Source organism: Carassius carassius, chromosome 34 (genome assembly GCF_963082965.1).
Source record: "Carassius carassius chromosome 34, fCarCar2.1, whole genome shotgun sequence".
Classification (NCBI taxonomy): domain Eukaryota; kingdom Metazoa; phylum Chordata; class Actinopteri; order Cypriniformes; family Cyprinidae; genus Carassius; species Carassius carassius.
Genome location: NC_081788.1, coordinates 19,084,001 through 19,103,118, shown reverse-complemented (window position 1 = coordinate 19,103,118; position 19,118 = coordinate 19,084,001). Strand labels below are relative to the sequence as shown.

General features: G+C 37.5%; 3 protein-coding genes across 9 annotated transcripts in view; 1 reads left to right on the top strand and 2 right to left on the bottom strand.

Annotated features, from left to right (window-relative positions):
• Positions 1 to 226: 226 nt before the first annotated feature.
• Positions 227 to 5,972, bottom strand: LOC132114644 (ligand-dependent nuclear receptor-interacting factor 1-like). Its single transcript, XM_059522881.1, has 4 exons — positions 5,826 to 5,972; positions 2,484 to 4,137; positions 2,173 to 2,385; positions 227 to 1,783 (listed from the first exon to the last, which is right to left on the bottom strand). Exons 1-4 carry the CDS (start codon positions 5,831 to 5,833, stop codon positions 785 to 787), a joined length of 2,874 nt encoding a protein of 957 aa, XP_059378864.1. The 5' UTR covers positions 5,834 to 5,972; the 3' UTR covers positions 227 to 784.
• Positions 5,973 to 8,496: 2,524 nt separating this feature from the next.
• Positions 8,497 to 10,821, top strand: LOC132114658 (ras association domain-containing protein 8-like). Its single transcript, XM_059522900.1, has 2 exons — positions 8,497 to 8,739; positions 9,351 to 10,821. Exons 1-2 carry the CDS (start codon positions 8,637 to 8,639, stop codon positions 10,673 to 10,675), a joined length of 1,428 nt encoding a protein of 475 aa, XP_059378883.1. The 5' UTR covers positions 8,497 to 8,636; the 3' UTR covers positions 10,676 to 10,821.
• Positions 10,822 to 10,824: 3 nt separating this feature from the next.
• Positions 10,825 to 19,118, bottom strand: part of LOC132114655 (cold shock domain-containing protein E1-like) — a 79,133-nt gene continuing 70,839 nt past the window's right edge. For 5 of the 7 annotated variants that reach the window (XM_059522898.1, XM_059522894.1, XM_059522896.1 and 2 more), the window contains 16 exons: positions 18,937 to 19,034; positions 18,759 to 18,840; positions 18,285 to 18,413; positions 17,964 to 18,089; positions 17,637 to 17,852; positions 17,401 to 17,541; positions 17,056 to 17,223; positions 16,008 to 16,022; positions 13,998 to 14,105; positions 13,701 to 13,876; positions 13,509 to 13,621; positions 13,307 to 13,426; positions 12,983 to 13,173; positions 12,739 to 12,902; positions 12,442 to 12,574; positions 10,825 to 12,260 (listed from right to left, as the gene is read on the bottom strand). In XM_059522898.1, coding sequence (XP_059378881.1) covers positions 12,213 to 12,260; positions 12,442 to 12,574; positions 12,739 to 12,902; positions 12,983 to 13,173; positions 13,307 to 13,426; positions 13,509 to 13,621; positions 13,701 to 13,876; positions 13,998 to 14,105; positions 16,008 to 16,022; positions 17,056 to 17,223; positions 17,401 to 17,541; positions 17,637 to 17,852; positions 17,964 to 18,089; positions 18,285 to 18,413; positions 18,759 to 18,840; positions 18,937 to 19,034 — 2,028 coding nt within the window. In that variant the 3' untranslated portion in view covers positions 10,825 to 12,212. The remainder of the gene's footprint in view (positions 12,261 to 12,441; positions 12,575 to 12,738; positions 12,903 to 12,982; positions 13,174 to 13,306; positions 13,427 to 13,508; positions 13,622 to 13,700; positions 13,877 to 13,997; positions 14,106 to 16,007; positions 16,023 to 17,055; positions 17,224 to 17,400; positions 17,542 to 17,636; positions 17,853 to 17,963; positions 18,090 to 18,284; positions 18,414 to 18,758; positions 18,841 to 18,936; positions 19,035 to 19,118) is intronic. The other 2 variants (XM_059522891.1, XM_059522893.1) reach the window with 1 other exon arrangement.

The window sequence follows — 19,118 nt, the reverse complement described above, 5'->3', positions numbered from 1 at the left end:
TCACTTCCAAATAATTTGCACCATTAGGAATCTGATAACACTTCCGGCATGTTCTTTGTAATAAGTAGTGTGATACAGCATCACAGCGGAGCTGAACATGGGTTTATACATTTAGAGGCCAAGAATTTAAAAAGTAAACAATTACAATTCTGACCAAAGCAACTTTAACTGATCTGAAGCATGAAAAAAAGCATGAAATTGGAACTCAGCAAATAACAAGCAAGAATGCAAGCAACATTTTCATAAAGTTTAATAGTTGAGGATGACTATAAAAATTGAATAATTGAACCAGCATGTTCATTTTTTCAAAATGTAGAATATTTACTGGGTTCTTGATTTTAAAAAGTTTCAACTAGGCAGCAAACAAGGTTTCCCCAAAGTGCATTGAATTATTTATGGAATATAAATTATTTCTGAATAATTTTTGAATTACTTACTGAATATTTTATGAAATGAGGCTGCTAAAACTACCAATTTAATTCAGAAAACAAAGTATTGACAAAGGCACATAAATCATACAAAGATGTGAAAAATGAAATGATGACATCTAAAGTTGCTTAAATGTATTACAAACAACTATAAGATAGTACAGTGCTTAAGAAGGCAAAGACTGAATAAAACGTATGACACTGAGATCTGGTAAACATTAAAAAGGGAAAAAGAGTAAATAAACTAAAAACTATATACATTTTTTTTCTTGTACAGTAATAGGTGATATTCCCATTCTCATTCAGTGTCATGCAGTGTACAGTCTTTGAAGTCTTTTAAGCAGTAAGAGACATGACTAAATGTTCATGCTTTGCATCCGCTCCAGCGCAGCCTCCTTCTCCTTCAGGAGATCCTTCAAACGTTTGATTCTCTCACGCCGTTTTATCTCCTCAGCATCCAGCGTCTCCAACGTGTACAGTGACTGTGTTGGAAATTTGTCTATTTCGTGACCCTGCTGTTTCTTAGAGAATGACATGCTGGGGTTGTCTGATGCTGTTTGCACCTGGCTGGTGTCTTGCTGTGATGTTTCAGCATCTGTGTTGATGCTTGTCATGTTACTACATTCTGTTCTGATTGAGGACAGTTCAGTCTGGTTGTTGCAGTCCTGCAAACTGGATGCAGAGGGGCCTCTTGAACACATATTCAATGAACTCTTAGCTGAGGAGATGTTGTGTGACGTGTCACTAGTAGAGCTTTCTAACAGAGTTTTGTCTTTACATGGATTTCCTGATGACCATTTCTTCCCTGCTTTCTTAACAAGACCTTTATTTTGTGGTTGAAGTTTCTGAGATTGGTGACTCTCTCCTAGGGTTTTATTCAAGCAGCTTCTTCTTTTCGCTTTGTGTGACTCAGCAACAGTACATGGATTCGGTCTGTCTTGTGAATGGAGGGATGAAGTGTTTTCAGCAGCCCCTAAAACAGTCCCACAAGGACAGGCCGTGCACACCCTAACCTTAATAGAGCGCGGTGAGGTCTTCCTTGAAGAGGAAGGAGAAAAAGGATGACTCAAAGTCCGTTTTGCTTTTGGTTCGTGTGAGGGAGTAAGATCGTATGTGTTACCAGTAAAATCTGCTGGCATTTCAGAAAACATGTGAACCTTATCAGTTTTAGATTCTGTTGGTAAATAGACCTCTTCTTGACAAGCCAAACTGTTTTCCATGGGAACAACTGAACATTTAGAGGCAGGTGAAATGTGTGTGGAGTTTAGGGAGAGAATATCTTGGCTCCCATCCTGTTCCAGCTTTTTTCTTTTGACCTTCAGGCCTTCATCCTCCTCGGTTTTTGTGTAGGGAACCTAGCAATTGAACAAAGTGGCATGAAATAATTCAATGCTGTTACTCCCACAGTATCTCCTGATAAAACAAGTGAAAAAAAAATTCCAAGGACAAACAAGCTAGAGCTGTCTTTAATTTATGAAATAAATTAATTAATTATTAGTTTTTTTAACAGGTCTGTTTAGCTTCCATTTTTTAGATTTTCACCTAATATTCATATTTTAATTGAATTCAGCTTTACAATTACTAAAAAGATCTTTAGTATTAGGTTAACAAAACCACTGATTCAGAAATATATAAAAATAATATCTTCTGTAATACACAGTGGGTCTGATAAATGCTGCTGTATGAAATATGTACATGCTCTGTACATTATGACACAATTTGGAAGCATTAATATGTAACTTGCCTTCATCATTTGCTGTATTTTTGACTGTATCTTTGACTCCTGGATCACTTTCCGAAGACCATCTAATGTGCATTTGTTTATTAAAAGTCTCTCTGAAAGTAGATCTGGCTTCAGAGTCAGCTTTGTTCTTTGCAAGCATATTTGTACATCAGAGGTGATGCCAAATTCTTTTCTTAGCTGACAGTCACTCTTGGGTTGACTCTTTTCAAAGGGCTGTGACAGAAGAGAGAAGAATGCATCAATTGTCAGCCTAGTAAAAGTTGTTATTTAATGACAGCTTATATAAAACAGGTTTAATTGTGGTATATTACCTTTTCAGTATTATCAGTGGCTTGAACACAGACACTCTGAGGTGGTTCCAAAATACTGACAGTTTCAGCGACATCTTGACATCTCGTCCCAGATGGACTTCCACTCTCCAAGTCTTTATCTGCCTCCATATTCACATTTTCATAAAGGCAGCTCATGTTCCTTTCAGCTCTTACATTTCCCTCAACCTGCTCATCCATCATCTCATCACTTGTTTTGGCCGCAGGATTATTCGGACCACCATCTTTTTCCATTTCAGCGCGTGCCAGTTTTTCCCCTTCGTTCTGAGAGACAGACTTTGCATTTATCTCCGCATGTTGAACTTTCTCACATTTGTTCTGAGAGGCAGCTCTCTCCACTTTGTCACCAGTATGACTCTCAGACTTGGGTGGAATATATGACACAAATATTACATTAGAGTCTTCATCGCTCTCATCCACCTCTGTTTGACTCGGTGTGGGCAAATTTCCCGGAGAACCTCCCAGACACGTGGACATCTCCTCCTCATCATCACAGAGATCAATGATTTCACTTACATTTAGGTTTGGGTCTTGCTTAGGAGAGCTTGGCCCCAGAGCGGAGCTGGCAGGCAGGGCAGGAGAGGTGCTGACAACCCCCCTCTTACCACCTTCACTGATCATCACATCCTTGGCAATCTGCGAATTTTTCTTTGCCACAAAGTAGACCTTCCCATTGCACATGACCAGAGCATTGTCTTTGCCTGGGGTGATCTTTTCGTGGCTGGCCTGAGGAGGTGTGGGTTTGCTTGGTGCGATTTCATTTACCGTCCCGACTGAGTTAACATGCTTGACTGCTTTCATGGTGTCAGAGCTGACATTCGGTGTCGATACAGGAATAAGACAAGGAGCAGATACACCTGTTCCCTCCTGGACGACCCATTTAAGGGGAGTGTTCACTTCTTCATTCATTTTAGGAACACTGACAGATGCAGGGAGATTTTGAAACAGGGTCTCCTGTATTTGACTTGGCTTTGTAACCGAAACAACTTGCTGGTCAGAATTTAGCTTTACAGAGTTCACAGGGGAAACGAACACAACAGTTGGCGGACCCTTTTCGAGGTTAAGGGTGTTACTCACAGAGTTCATTATCCGGCATTTGATGGACTGTGGGAGCGCAGTGGCTGGCAGAGTCCTAACTTTAGCATTCGCAGGGATCTGCAGGAAATGACCGTTTGGGAGAACAGGTGACTTAACTGTAACAGGTAACGTTTGCACCGGGGCCATGACCCGTCTGTTGGGCTGAGGAGGTAACTGGACTGAATACTGGGAAGCCGAGTGTGTTGAAAGAGGAACATGCACTGGCTTTGGATCGTGAATTATGAGGTTACTAGCTCCACCGTGCTGAGTTTTGACGGCGTTAGACACAGTTCTAACCTGCGGCAGGGTTTTCAGGATATAACGTTCATCTGCTATGGGCTGAAGGGAGGGAAGCCGAGTCTGTGTTTGAGATGAAGAGGCAGCAGGTGGATGAATGGGTTTTACATTGGATTTCAGTTGTAGATCCACACGGTCTCTTTCTGTACTAAACGGTGTCTGATAAAAATGTCCGTTTACTTTCTGGACAGGAATCAACTTCATGACATTTTTCCCATCAGGTCCCACTGCAGGCATTGCTTGATAATAGACTCCTGTTCCACTGAAAGATAAAGAAAAATTATACATCAAAATTAGCTTTAAAAACTGATATATACACACACACACAAACAATGCTGTTTGTTTGGTATCAGTAAGATTTGTAATGTTTGTTAAAGAAGTCTATTCTGTTCATCATGGTTGCATTTATTTGATCAGAAATATAGAAAAAAAACAGTAATATTGGGAAATATTTTTGCTAATTATAATAAAGGTTTTCTATTTTAATATAATTTGAAATGTTTTTTTTTATTCCTGTGATGCAAAGCTGAATTTTCATCAGCATCATTACTCGAGTCTTCAGTGTCACATGATCCTTCAGAATCATTCTGATACGCTGATTTATTATCAGTGCTGGAAACAGTTGGACTGCCTAATATTTTTGGAACTTGTGAAGCTAAAAAGTTAAAAAGAACAGCATTTATTCAAAACAGAAATATTTTGTAACAATATACACTACCGTTCAAAAGTTTGGGGTCATTTCTTTTTAGCGAAATGAATGCGTTTATTCAGCAAGATTGTGTTAAATTGATTCATCAAATAATCCTGAAAAAAGTGTCACAGGTTCCAAAAAAAATATTAAGCAGCACAACAGTTTTCAATATTGATAATAAATCAGCATATCAGAATGATTTCTGAAGGATCATGTGACACTGAAGACTGGAGTAATGATGCTGATGAAAAATTCAGCTTTTCATCACAGGAATAAATTATAGAAAACCATTATTTTAAATCACAGTAATATTTCCTTATAATAAAGGTTTTTTTTTCTGTACATCTGATCAAATAATTGCAGTCATGATGAGCAGGAGAGACTTCTTTACAAAAACATTACAAAATCTTACTGATCCCAAACTTTTCAACAACAGTGTGTGTGTATACATATATATTTCTACAAACAGTTACATAAATTATTTTACATTTAAAATTAAATTTAAATTAAATTTATGCATTTAGCAGATGCTTTTATCCAAAGCGACTTACAGCGCATTCAGTTTTCAACATGTATAATAACAAGAAATGTTTCTTGACTACCAAATTATCAGATTAGAATGATTTCTGAATGATCATGCAACACTGAAGACTTTCTGGGAATAAATCACCTTAAAATACAAAACCACTGTTTATATTGTATTATTATTATTTCAAATAAATGAATCTTTAGAAAGCATAAGACACTTATTCCAAAAACATCTTATGAATCCCAAACTTGTGAAAAATAATTTACACTTTTATGGTTTTCATTATTTAGAAATGTTTTTTTTTACCTGTATAACGTTACTTCTCTGTAACAGACCAATGTCATATTAATTAATGCATTCAATTAATAATAAAAATATGAAAAATAATGGATGGAACACAAAAGTAACGTACTTTAAATGTCAAGTAGCCCAAGTTAATATCTGTGTATAAGTGTAAAACTGTAGACATTAAACATCTTCTGATTATTTATTTAACACATTTGTCAGTCATCTGTCCACTAATTTACTGTGCATCTTTGTAGAAGAACTCGAGTTTCTATTGGGGTCTTTTTAAAGACATGTTCGGTTTTGCGCGGTTCTGAGGTAACGTTAATATTTTCGCTGGCGACAACAAGTCACCAAAACACTCGCCATTTTGGACAAGCTTAAAAACGACCGAGCAAGAACACACACGGCTGTTAACGCGTAGACGCAGAGTGGACTAACTTACCCCTCCATCACGAATATCTGCAGGCATCACACCTTAAGAAATATCTATTGTAGATATTTTCTTCAGCACATCGTTAGATTTTATCCACCAACTTGAAAACAGTCCCTTTGACTCGCACCGGAAATACGCATGTCAAAATAAAAGACACCTGAAGCCTCTGAACCACAAAACGAAGGAAGTCAAAAAGAAATATCATGGCAAAAAAAAAAAAAAAGGAAAGAAAGAAAAATCAATGCAAAAAGAAAAAAAAGATCACGGAAAAAAAAATACAAGAAAAAAAGAAATCAAGAAATAAACGGAAGCGAACACACACACACAGAGAGAGAGAGAGAGAGAGAGAGAGCAAATGAATTGAAGAAAGAATGAATGAACGAATGAATGAATGAAACAGAAAAGAAACATTTAAGAAATTAAAGAAAAACAAAAAAATATCCAAAGAACAAAAGCACAAGTTAAAGAGAAAGAGCAAATAGGATAGAGACATAAATAATTAAATGAAATATAAGAAACAAGTAAAGAATTAAAACAAAAAGAACACACACACAGACACAAAATAATTTTTTTGGGGGGGGGGGGGGGGGGGGGGGATAAACGAAAAACCAAAAAGATGACAAATGCAAGATATAGTAAGGCAATAAATTATTTCTCAAAGTTTTAAACAATATGTTAAGAAGTAATTGGCAATACAATACAGCAAAACTGAATCTCTTATTTACATAAAGGAGAGACAATAACTAACAAGAAAAAAGAAAAAAAGCAGCAGCACAGGTCAGTTCAAAACACTTTGTGGGGTAAGGGCCAAACGTCTGATGGCTTGATAAATTGTGTCTGAGAGTGATAAAATAAGATAAAATAAAGAAATAAAGAAATGTAGTCGCTTTCTCCCTCCTTTATTATATTACAGAAATCTGAGGTTGAAATGAAGGATATAAATGGTTTGGTTCCAAATATCCTTTAAAAAGGACACTTTATACATTTCAGAGTATATGTAATCCTTCCCATTGACAAACCAAAGGACATGTTGTTGATTCAAAGTATAATGGGTGGCTTTTCCACTTTAGACTGATGGATCAGCCAAAACGTCTGCACCTGAGGACAATCCCACATACAGTGTAAAAGTCTTCCGTGATAACCAGCATTTAATGCAAGTGTATGGGGTGTTTTGACTAATTTTGTTCAATCTTACTCTGGTAATATATGTTCTCATAATCCAGTTGTTCTGTTTTAATTTGAGATTACTGTTAATAGTTTGTAACTGAGCTTTCACGCACACTTCTTGCTGTATGTCTAAAGACATATTTTTAAATCCTTTCTCCAGGAAATCAATTTGGATTCTGAAGAGTCTTTAGAATAGGATTCTAACCATTTATAAAACATTGATATTAAACATTTAGATTGGGGAGATTTTGATAATAAGTTAAATAAGTCTGAATGGGTTTTGGGAGCTTGGTACCTTTAAATAAAGGTGCTTAAAAGGTTATTTGTGATGCCATAGAAGAACCATTTTTGGTTCCACAAAGAACCATTCAGTCAAACGTTCTCTGAAGAACCTTCTCTTTCTTACCTTTTTATGATCTGAAGTACCTGCTTTTGCTACAAAGAACCTTTTGTTAATCAGAAAGGTTCTTTAGATGTTAACAGTTCTTTCTGGAAACATTTAGAAAAAAAGGTTCTTTTCTGTCATGGTGAAGCACCTTTATTTTTAAGTGTTCATGAAAAGAAACATACCTCCTAAATTGTAGGCATTTAAAGAAGTGTTTCTTGGGGATATCAAACTGTGCTACAATCTCTGAAAAGGACAAGTTATTGTCTTTTTAAAAAGTGGTAGAAAAGCATGAATATTTAATATCCTCAGGGTGAAAATATCTCCAATTTCTAATAGGTGTAAGTAATTCATAAAACAACAGCCAAGATTGGAGTAGCGCTATCTTTACAGTAGGCTCATACCTGTTTTTAGAGTCTATGATTTATATGCATAGTTAAACAGTATGTATATATATATATATATATATATATAATTATTATTATTATTATAAATGTAGCCTCTGCTCATGTTTCCTAAATATCTCACTTCAAGGATATAAGAATTTTTAAGATACAGAAGAGATTAAACCATACAAGAAAACATACAACATATTTAGTAACTGAAGACCTGTTTTAGCTCCAGTATAAATCAAATGTAAACATGTTTACTCAGATTCAAAATAATTAGCATCCAAAAATTTGTCTAGGGATTTTTTGTACTGCACTTCAGACAAACACATCTGCAACCAAATTCTGTTATCAGTCTTGATCTGAGTGTTTACTGAAGGGAAGGGTTTGTACTTCTTCAGCTAAGTAGAGGATGACAAGACGACTTTTCCATGTACACCAGGACAACATTTAACATAACCTCTCTGACTCTAAGTGCAAGGATTTCTTTACTCAACTGAAGAAATTTAGGAAATTTCTGATCAAGACAGGTACAGTACACACGCTTCATAAAACTGTAATCTCATTTTATAAATTCAACCATGCAAACTAATCTGTTAGTATATCATTTACTTGACAAAAAGTTACATTAGATCTATTCTTTTCATGTTCGAAATGCTATATTAAAACATTGGCTTATTGATTGTTGTATATTTTTTCTACATAAACCAGGACCCGTAGTTCATTACTGAGTGAATACAAGAGAATTTGGAGTGAATATTTATAATGGAGTGGACAGTGGCAGAGTCATTTTATTTGATATTTTCTTGAGAACGTAACATTATATAATTAGAGAAATATTTAGACAGAAAAAAACAGCCGATTTATTTTTCTTTTAGAATGGAAGTAAAGGTGTATGTTGAAGGAGTCCACCGCATAGTTTGTGGAGTCACTGAGAAAACAACATGTCAGGAGGTGGTCATCGTTTTAGCACAGGCACTTGGTAAGTAAATGTCTGGGCCAACATCTCAGAGTTAATTATTCAACAAAACAACCACTAAGTAACCTTAAAACAATGGTCAAAAACATGAACATGAAGAAAACATAATTACTGATATACAAATACTGAATACTTTTAAGAAGGTGAAATGCTTTTGAAAGCCTTAAAGGATTAGTTCACCCCAAAATAAAAATTCTGTCATGATTTACTCAATCTCATGTTGTCCCAAACCTGCACAACTTTTTTTATTCTGTGGAACATAATAGAAGACATTTTGAAAAATGTCTTAGTGTTTTTTTTTTGTTGTTGTCTGAACAATCGAACCAAACTGACTTCCATTATATGGACAAAACAGTTCATGTCAAAATATCTGTTCCAGAGGAAAATGATAAACGTTTTGGAATAAAATAAGGGTGAGTAAAACTGTTATATTCAAGAAATAGTTTGTTCTAGCTTTTACTACTCTGGACTACGTTTAAAATTTGTATTGCTAACACTTCTTGTGTTATTGCCTCCTTAAGATTAATTACTTCAACATTTATACTTTGCTTTGGATAAAAACATCTGCATTTGTCCCAAAAAAATATCCTTTTTAATATTGTTGTCACTCTTAGGTCGCACTGGTCGATACACTCTGAGAGAAAAATTCAAAGAATTTGAACGTAATGTGACTCCAGATGAACCTCTCTTGGAGTCCTTGGAGAAATATGGTGAGCAAGCGAAGGAGGTGCAGCTCACTTTGAAGCATATTGGTCCATTCCTTGGGGAAGAAACAAACCAGCCCAAAGGCCAAATGAGGCGAGCGGAGGGGACAGGGAGAGTGCGCAGAGGCAGCGGGGCAATTGCCCAACACCGCCAGAGCCTCCCACTGCTATCACGCCTCTGCCTCCACTCCGAGCCACCACCCGAGGAACCAAAGGGACCCAGGCGGAAGTCACTAACACTATTGGGGGAAGCATGGGGTTGGCTGGAAAACTTGGGCAGAGGCGGGAAGCAGCAATTAGGACGAGATAAGGGGACAGACAAGGAGGGCAATAAAGGAAATGGGCACACAGATAACACGTCTCCGAGACCAACCAAAAATTCCCTGGCTTCTGGGAAGCTACAAGCAAGAGACAAAAATAAAATTCCGCTACATCAGCCTTTTATCAGTTGCCTTGGGAACCGTGGGAGATGCACTGATGAGAGTGATGTATGTGAGAGACGAGAGGAAGAGGAACGGAAAGGGACCAAGGAGGACCTGAAAACATTAAATTCAGTTGTTCCTCTGGTCCAAACAGTCCATCAAGAGACCAAGAGTGAGGAGATTGTAGAGTTAAGAAGACTAGTTGTCCAACAACAGGCTAGTCTGCAAGAACTAAATCTCAAAATCAAGTCAACAGACCAGTTGATCCTTGAGCTCGAGCAGCAGCAAGCTACCAGGGACTTCTCCGAGCTGTTACTGGAAGAGGAGGAACAGCTCAAGTTCTGGCTGAATGAACTTAAGGCGGAGGAAGTCTTTGAGAGAGACCTCCAGAGGCAGTTCTTTCAGATAAAAGAGGAAGCTGCTGAGTGCAAAGATAAACTGGAAGAGTACAAACAGAAACTGCAAGCGATGGACTTGAGATACTTAGAGCAGCGAACAGAACATGAAACCATCACCGGAGAGAATATCAAAGCAGATGCACCAAAACTTGTCCAAAAAACTGTCAAACAAATACAGATCTCAGCAGATGGATCACATGGAGATAGTGGAACAAAAAGAGTGGTCACAACATTGGAGTCCAAACTCCCATATGTACTTGTTTCAGCAAACCAGATATCTAATCCTCCAAGCAGTCCAGAAGATCTGAGGGAATGGTGGACACGATGGTCTCAGAGCCAAAACCTAACATCAGTGACAAAACCTAAGATGCACCGCTCTGAAATCACCATACAGTTAGGAAGTACCAGAGTTTAAGCATTCTGAAACGTCTAAACACCCGATCTTCTAGGTTTCATGGATACCTCATTTATGTTTAATGTCACAAAAGTAAGTAAAGTTGCAAAGGCATGAATATGTTTAAAGGTTTGGTACAATATTTTGCTAATGAAAAGTTAAACATAATATACCTTTGATTCTCATAAAATGTTTATTTCAATGGTTTCATTCAAGACCATTAACAAAAGTATACAGGAGAACCGTAAGGTTCAACACAAACCCAGGGTGCTCCAGAGAATATTCAAGACAGTAATAGCTCCATATGTCATAAGAAGCACTGCAAATAGCCTCTATTCATATAATCAAATTTCTTTGAATGTTTTTAAATTTTGCTTATTACATTTCCCCCACTTCTCATGTTCTGGACACATTTGCTTATATTATTCAGGTCCAAGTCCAACCAAGTAAAAGCATACGTTGAGTGTATTTCAACCCCCAATGGGAGGGGTGGGGGTGCGGTTGCACACCTGTATTCTATAACTGTGGGGGGTTGGATAGCACACCACCCTATAACTGCTCTTATATTTTGGTGGATGTTCGGGAATAGAGACCTCATTTATTTATTTTTTTGTTTGTTTTTAGGCACCTTTTTCTTATTTCATTAGCAGACATTAAGTAGAACACAAAGGGGGGGAAAAATTGTAATTACATGTGCAAAGAAAGAAGGGCTATATATATAAAAAAAAAAAAAAAAAAAAAAGACTGCAGGCTACAAGATGCCATTAGGAATTCTGCACTTGCCATAAACAGATGGAGCATGTGAAAATAACCAAAAATAGTAATTCACACATCAAAAACCATACACAATCTGGTTCTGAGCGCAGAGAATTTATTATGTTTTCAGATCCATGTTAAAACCTATGGAATTGGTATGGAAATCGTGAGTGAAAAGAACCTCAAAGTCATTATATTTCTTAGCAGAAAGAGCCTAGCAATATCTCAACTTCACCTGGGTGAAAAACTCAACATGGGAAGAATTCAAGTGATACAGGAAGAATAAAGTATATATAATGGAAGTCAAATACAGACAGGGCAAAGCTACTCTAAAACAATAACTCACTCACACAGCAGCAGGTGCAGAATTCCTGGCATTTCAATTTCAGCAGAAAAACAGGTCAAGCAGTGCCCACATCTCAATCAAAGATCTGAGAACTATGAAACCCTTTCCCATAACATCCTCTGCATAACCTTACAAGTTTACTTTCCAAACATGATGCATACCACATTCACACGCTCGAATAACACGAGGGGTTTTGCTCAAATTACAACCACACAAAAATTACACACATACAATGAAGACAATGAGATGAGATTTTTTTTGCAAGGGATCCTGACATAAAAGGAATTTTGTGTGCCAATTTTCAAGTCTTGAATTGTGTTTATGGGTGAGAGAGATAAAATGAGAGCGAAAAGAGAAACACAGCTCCCTTCCTCTGCCCTCTGTCTGATTGCTTTTCTTCAAGGTGTTTCTTCCATAGTCAGGAGGAGGAGGAGGAGGAAGAGGAGTGAACCGTACTCAGTCAGTAACACCAGGTTGGCGGGATTTTCTCTCTACATTGAAGCCCTGTAGGAACAAAACAAGTCAATGGTTTATGCAAGTTTCATGTCTGAAAGTATTCTGGACTGGCCTTTTAGAAGCAAAATCATTTATATTTTTTTATATTTTTTAAAAACATGCAAAAAATATTTTTTTTTATTTGGACTCAAGAATCAAGAAATGGTAAACGTATGTAGTTTATTCTTACCTTTGAATTATCTGGGCCACGAGGCTGTCTGATAATGACAAGACGGGGGGCGTTGGTGTCATCAAGAGTGATGCTCTTCAAGCGATTGACCAGTCGATCAGGTCGAGGTGTTGCTACTGGTTTTGGACCCTCACTGTGTAATTAAAAAAAAAAAAAAAAAAAACCCAAAAAGGAATACAAATCTGGTTAGACTAATTAAAAAGATTAATTAAATATTTTAGCCAATATAAACTAAATATTTAACGACTCAATTTCTTTATATAACAAGTGACTCAGATTCATACCCAACAGTCTTACCTGACTCTGCGAACATTGCAGGCACTGCATTTGCCTGTCCGCTGGTTCAGGATAACTGAAAACTCCACTTCATCACCGGCCTGGAGCTCCAGGCCATCTTGAACCTCCTTGACGTGGAAAAACAGCTTCTTGCTCTCTCCAACTTCATACGTGATGAAACCAAACTAGGGAGAAAAAAAACCCTTTTTAGCCAGTGTCTTAATTTAAAAACTATTTAACCACTTTCTTGCATCATTAGGTTTACCTGATCTTTGACGGATTCCACCAGGGCTCTACGCTGAGGCACAATGTTGCAGGCCATCTTTTGTCCTGTCTGGGCCACTGTACACAACTGAAATTTCACCATCTCACCCTTTTGCAGACAGTCACCTTTATTGGCCATACCAACAATGCCGAATGGATAACTCTGACCCTTACTGACTCCTGGTGAAGTGTCTGAGCAAAAAACAGTAGTTAATTACAAATGATCAGAGTTCATGGTCTCTAACATGAATATTAATTACTCTAGATGGATTTTAAAAACACGCTTTTTAAAATTTAAAATTTTTAAAAATAGCTTGTCACTCACCTTCCTCTGTGATCTCAATAAGGCCTTGATAATCATTCTGAGAGGGGTCCACACTGCGCAAGGGCCGAACCACTTTCCCCAGGAACATGGTATTACTCGCATCCTCTTCTACTCCATTCACTGTCACACAGAGTTGTGTTATTTGGATGGACCAATTATTAATGTATTAATGTCGAACCAATAAATATTCTCTGCATCATACCAGCTGCAACTTTGGTGACCTTCTCAGCACTGATTTTGTTTCCTTTGCCCTTGGAGAGAGTGTACTCCACAGTATCCCCCAGGTCCATGTTATCCACATCCCCACATACCTCACTGCACACAATTCAGAGTAAACAATGATAATCAAAATCAAAACTATGAGTCAAAACCTTTCGGGAGAAACTTTCATTACCTGTAGTGGAAGAAAATTTCCTGATCATGATTGGCTGTTTCTATGAAGCCGAAGTTATCCTTCAGTGTGGCTATGTATCCCAGAAGCCTCTTGGTGCCAGTAGCACGATTAAGGATCTTGAGGGACACAGCGCTTTGCTGTCCGGTGCGTTTCACCTCACTGATGGAGAACTCCACCTAGTGGAGACATTGGGATTTACATTAAAACAAATACTCAGGTTGAAAAACTACCTTATTAATTCAAGGATAAATTCAGCAAGCACAAGTAACACTGAACCACAGTGACAGTCTAATGTACCTTGTCTCCAAGCTGTGGGTAAGCGCCTCCCTCCAGGTCTTTAAAATAGTAGGGAATAGTGCTCTTCACTCCACTCTCTTCATATGCAATCAAGCCTTCCTCTGCATCCTGGTGACAACACAAATACACACATTCACATTAAGAACCAACAACATTTACCAACACATCCAGAACTGAGGTGAACTCAGTAGACTGATATACTGTAGACTCATGAGATGAACAGTCAGGATGTACGTCATTTTAAAGGTGACATATCATGAAAATCTGGGGGAAGTCGTGGCCTAGTGATTAGAGAGTTTGACTCCTAACGCTAGAGTTGTGGGTTCAGGTCTTGGTCCGGCAATACCACGACTGAGGTGTCCTCGAGCAAGGCACCGAACCCCCAACTGGTCCCCAGGTGCCGCAGCATAAATGGCTGCCCACTGCTCCGGGTGTGTGCACTTTGGATGTCATGTGACTTCTGATTTTTTTTTCCCAGTTTTAAGTTCTATAATCGGGTCCCTAGTGCATCTACTAACCCAGGAAACATGAATAAGATTAATCCAGTAAGCCTTTTTCTGCAAGTATCTGAAAAAACGAGCACTTTTTGTGACAAAGGCATCTTTCTAGAATATCAACGCCCCTTTATATGCTAATTCCCAGTCAACGGCACCGCTCAACAATATACCAGTTCTAATGCCATGGCACAAGTTTGAGCACAGCATTCAAACTGTTCTATTGTTAGCTGCACAGACAAGCACAGAACACCATTTAAAGTCCCAGCCTCAGCGGAAACAAGAGTGCAGTGGATTAACTTATTTACTGTATATTACCCTGCTGCCACACAGATCTAGCATAAACATGCCATCTCTTTCCCCGGTGTTTATTTTCACAGACATGACCGACTGTTTTTGTAAATCATGTATCTTTAACAAACTTTTGTGTATTTGACAGTTTAAGCACAATAAGACATGAAAGAGAACTTAGTTTAGTACTCAACATGCCGTTTTTCTTCCAGTGCATGTGATTCAGATGTGTGTGCTCAGAAAACCCTTTATCAGAAGTTTAAACTAATATGGCTTTAAAATGCAAGATTTCAGCACGACAGGCATGATAATCAAAACCAAACAGTATCTGTATCTGAGTATCTGAGGAACAAGCTGTAAAGGCACAGCCCTACTCTAACAAAAGGGGGCGGGGAACAGCAGCTTATTTGCATTTAAAAGATACATGCACGAAAACAGCAGGTTTCTACTTCCTCTCAAAATAGGCATTTTCAAAATATAATAAATGATCTATGGGGTATTTTGAGCTGAAACTTCACAGACACATTCTGGGGACATTTGAGACTTATATTACATATTGTAGAAAGGGGCATAATAGGTCACCTTTAAATATTTTTTTAAAAGTGAAAATACTATGAGTGCACCTCAAGATTAAGTACAGAAATTAGACCTAGTTGTACATTAAATTTATATTTTTTGACTAGTGTCAATGCTGATGGTTATTTTCAACACTTCAGACTGAAATCGCATGAGGAGCATGTAAACAAGATTAGGTATCTGGCTACCAGTGGCCATAAATTGTGAAAATTGTAGCTTTGGCTTATAGAATAAATATCCAAAAAGATGCAAAGCATGGGAAAAATTTGTATTCACACAATGAGTAAATAAAGAAACCCAAACATCCAACGCTTCACAATATTTAGCCATCATGCACACACTTACAAAAGGAGTAAAACTGTTCCAAAACATTTTGTCAGTGACGGATTGGTACATATTTTTGCCATGGTTGAAAATGATCATGAACTGTGTGGTTTACATTTTAAAGATAAATTGCCTGAGTGACAGAAACCGAACAATTATACCCCTCACACAAGAATGCACACACTGAGTGGCACAGCTTGGTTGAGTTGGTTATGGTTACGAGGTTAACATGTCTGTATGATTTAAAGCTGTTAAATCAATCCCAGCTCATGCCAACAGGCCTCATAACCAAACAAACAGTCAAGGACATACAGATGAAACTGACCTTTTCAACTTTTACCTTAAAAAAAAAAAAAAAAAAAAAAAAAGGAAATACGGAGGATTAGACATCCATAGACATCCAGATTTTACTATACTACTCAAAATTGCTATAAGTAAAATTTCATTCTGGGTACTTTTAACAAATTGTCCCCAATACGTTAAAGATCATGTTATCAGAACATCAATTTCTAACAGTATGACTGAACAGTCTACACTGTGGAGGAGAGGCAGCATGTAGAAAACAGCAGCCTACCTTTTCTTTTTTCTAATGAAGATGGGCATGGTTACAAAAACAATAAAATAAAATAAATAAAACAAAACAGAATAGGTCATACAAAACAAAAAAAACAAGACTTTATAGACTTCATTTTTTTATTTGTGTGCTTGTGTCAATTCAGAGACAGACAAGCAGATGCAGGATACAAAAGCTAAATTAAAAACAAAAATACTGAGCAACTAAATTCCTCCATTTATAAACTCACCCTTTATAATTTTGACTGATGGTTCTATACAAAACCCTAACAGATGTGTACTTCAAGAAGAAACACATTCAAATCAACTGCATATACACTACCTTTCAAAAGTTTGGGATCATTACAGTTTTCTGTATTCAGCAAGGACACACTAATTTGATCAAATGACAGTAGAAACAATGTTACAAAATAGTATTTTGAGCTTTCTGTTTCAAGAATCCTGAAAAAAACTTATCACCATTTCCACTCAAATATTTAGTAGAATTGTTTTAAATATTGATAAGAAATGTTTCATGAGCATCAAATCAATATTATAATAATCTTCTAAACCGAAGGATCACTGAAGTCTAGTGTAATGACTGCTGAAAATTTAGCTTTGTCATCATAAGGATTAACAACATTTTAAAACAAATACAAGTTATTTTAAATTGTAACGATTTCACAATATTACAGTTTTACTGCATTTTGGATCAAATAAATGTAGCCTTGGTGAGCATAAGAAACCTCTTTCAAAACCACCTTGACAACCCCAAACTTTTGAACTGTAGTGTAGATTCAGGAAATCAAGAGTCAGCTTACCTTCTCTTTGACCTTGCTGGGGCTGGAGTTCTTGTTGGTTGTAGCAGGCATAGCTTCCTTCTCCACCACTCCCATAAAACGCAGCTCAGATTGAGTGTGGAACGACACTGTGCCCTTGGGCAGCTTTTTGATCCGCACTGCATGGTTCCTTTGGGCTGACAGCATGTCCTGATAGAAGAATTGGAGGATGTTTTTAAGCTAGTCAATGTAAGACCACAACTACAATTTACATACATACTAATATCCAGCAAACAAGATGGCCAAATTATGTTGAACTGTCTAATAGTCCATCAAACAAACAAGAACACAAAAGTGCTTCTGGTGTGGTGATGTCTGGGAACTCACAGGGACTACAGTGAATTCCACTTCATCAGAAATGTGCAGCTGGCTCTCTTCCAGAACCTCGCTGAAATGGAAGAACATTCGGGCATCACGGTCCACACATTTGATGAAGCCAAAACCATCACGCATGGCAGCTATCACACCCTGAACAAAAAGACAAGGAGAGAGCCAAAGCCAACATTAGCAAAAAATAAAACATCCTTGCAAGGAACCACAAGAACAAAGTTCTGCAGTCGCACCATTTCACGGGCCTCCTTTGTGAAATGGAAGGTATCAGGGAGGATGTCGATATTTGTGGCTCTCTCCAGTTTGTCACGACGGTCAGTGGATATATTGAACTGGACATGGTCGCCCTCAAGCAGCGTCACTTTGGACTTGCTGTCCTTCTCACCGAATAGCAGCTCTTTGTCAGTGAAATTAATTCTGGCACTGATTCGCCCAGGCAGTGGGTCATTCTGAGAGAGACAGATGGAGTCTTATTCGAATTTAACATCCAAGCAGGATCTATTATGGTAATGTTATCCTGGGAGTCTTGGAAGACTAATGGCAAGGGCTGATTCACAAACCTGATTCTTGTTGGGGACCTTGGGAATAACCTGGTTGACAGTTCCCTCAAAAGTCTCAATACTGATGTCCTCAAATATAACGGTGCCCTGAGGCAACAGTCTCACATCTGTGGCCACTTCCTTGCCCTATGAGACGCACACAGAAACAATCTCAATACAACTGTTTGAAATGGCAATGCATCTCACGACTAGTAATTTCATTGTTTTAAAGTAAAATCTTTTGAATCTTATCAGAGAGTATTAGTTACTAACCAAAGACCAACAGGTCATCAATAAAAGCATTTTGCTTATTAAAAAAAAATTTCTTCATCAATTGCTCACATTTCTTTCTTTAATGCTGAATTCCACATCATCTCCAGCTTGTAGAGCTTCCAGATCTCCTTTAAACTCACTGTAGTGGAAGAAGATCTCCTTCACAACATCTCCTCGTTCAATGAATCCAAAGGCCTCCTGCAATAAGAATATAGATTTGAAGTAAACCTAACAAACAAAAAGTATTTGAAAATAACTATCATTTGACTTTAAATTTCAGAATTTCACATTCACTGTAGAGTCAAAATGTTCTGAACAACGTTCTACAGATTTAAAAAACAAACATTTGTAAATAAACCATTTACCACTATACAAGTTATTGCTAAACCCACACAACTTCATGCGACTATTCTAGCAGAACGCTGAGATAAGAGAAGCCTTTTGCTATTCTCCTTCCCACCAGAGGGCAAGATCACCATTTCGCTGGTATAATGTCTACAAAAACACAACTACTGCAAACTTATCTTTGAATCAGATCCTTACCTTGGTAGCACAAACAACTCCCTGACATCTTGACTGTTTCTTCTTTACCAATACAATGTTGTGAGCACTAACAGCACCAGTGCTGAAAAAACAAAAAATAATCAATTTTCACACCCAAAATTTTTTACTCTTTTGAAATGATACAGATTTCAAAAAGACATTACAGAAATCCACTTACTGCTTGTTGGTCTCCATGTAAAAATTAACTTTATCGCCGGTATCTAAAGTAACATTTCCTTCTACATCCTCAGGGGTGTAGGTCAAATAAAACACTTCCTGTGAAAAGATTCAAACCACAAACACTTTCAGAAACAGCAACTGATATCATGGTGTGCCATATAAAGACCAGTTATCAAGAAC

Coding starts and splice junctions, on each gene's coding strand:
- LOC132114644 (XM_059522881.1), bottom strand. Junction 2,386..2,483: donor CCACTGATAATACTGAAAAG/GTAATATACCAC, acceptor CTTCTGTCACAG/CCCTTTGAAAAGAGTCAACC. Junction 1,784..2,172: donor AAATACAGCAAATGATGAAG/GCAAGTTACATA, acceptor TTCAATTGCTAG/GTTCCCTACACAAAAACCGA.
- LOC132114658 (XM_059522900.1), top strand. CDS start 8,637: ATGGAAGTAAAGGTGTATGTTGAAGGAGTCCACCGCATAGTTTGTGGA. Junction 8,740..9,350: donor CGTTTTAGCACAGGCACTTG/GTAAGTAAATGT, acceptor TGTCACTCTTAG/GTCGCACTGGTCGATACACT.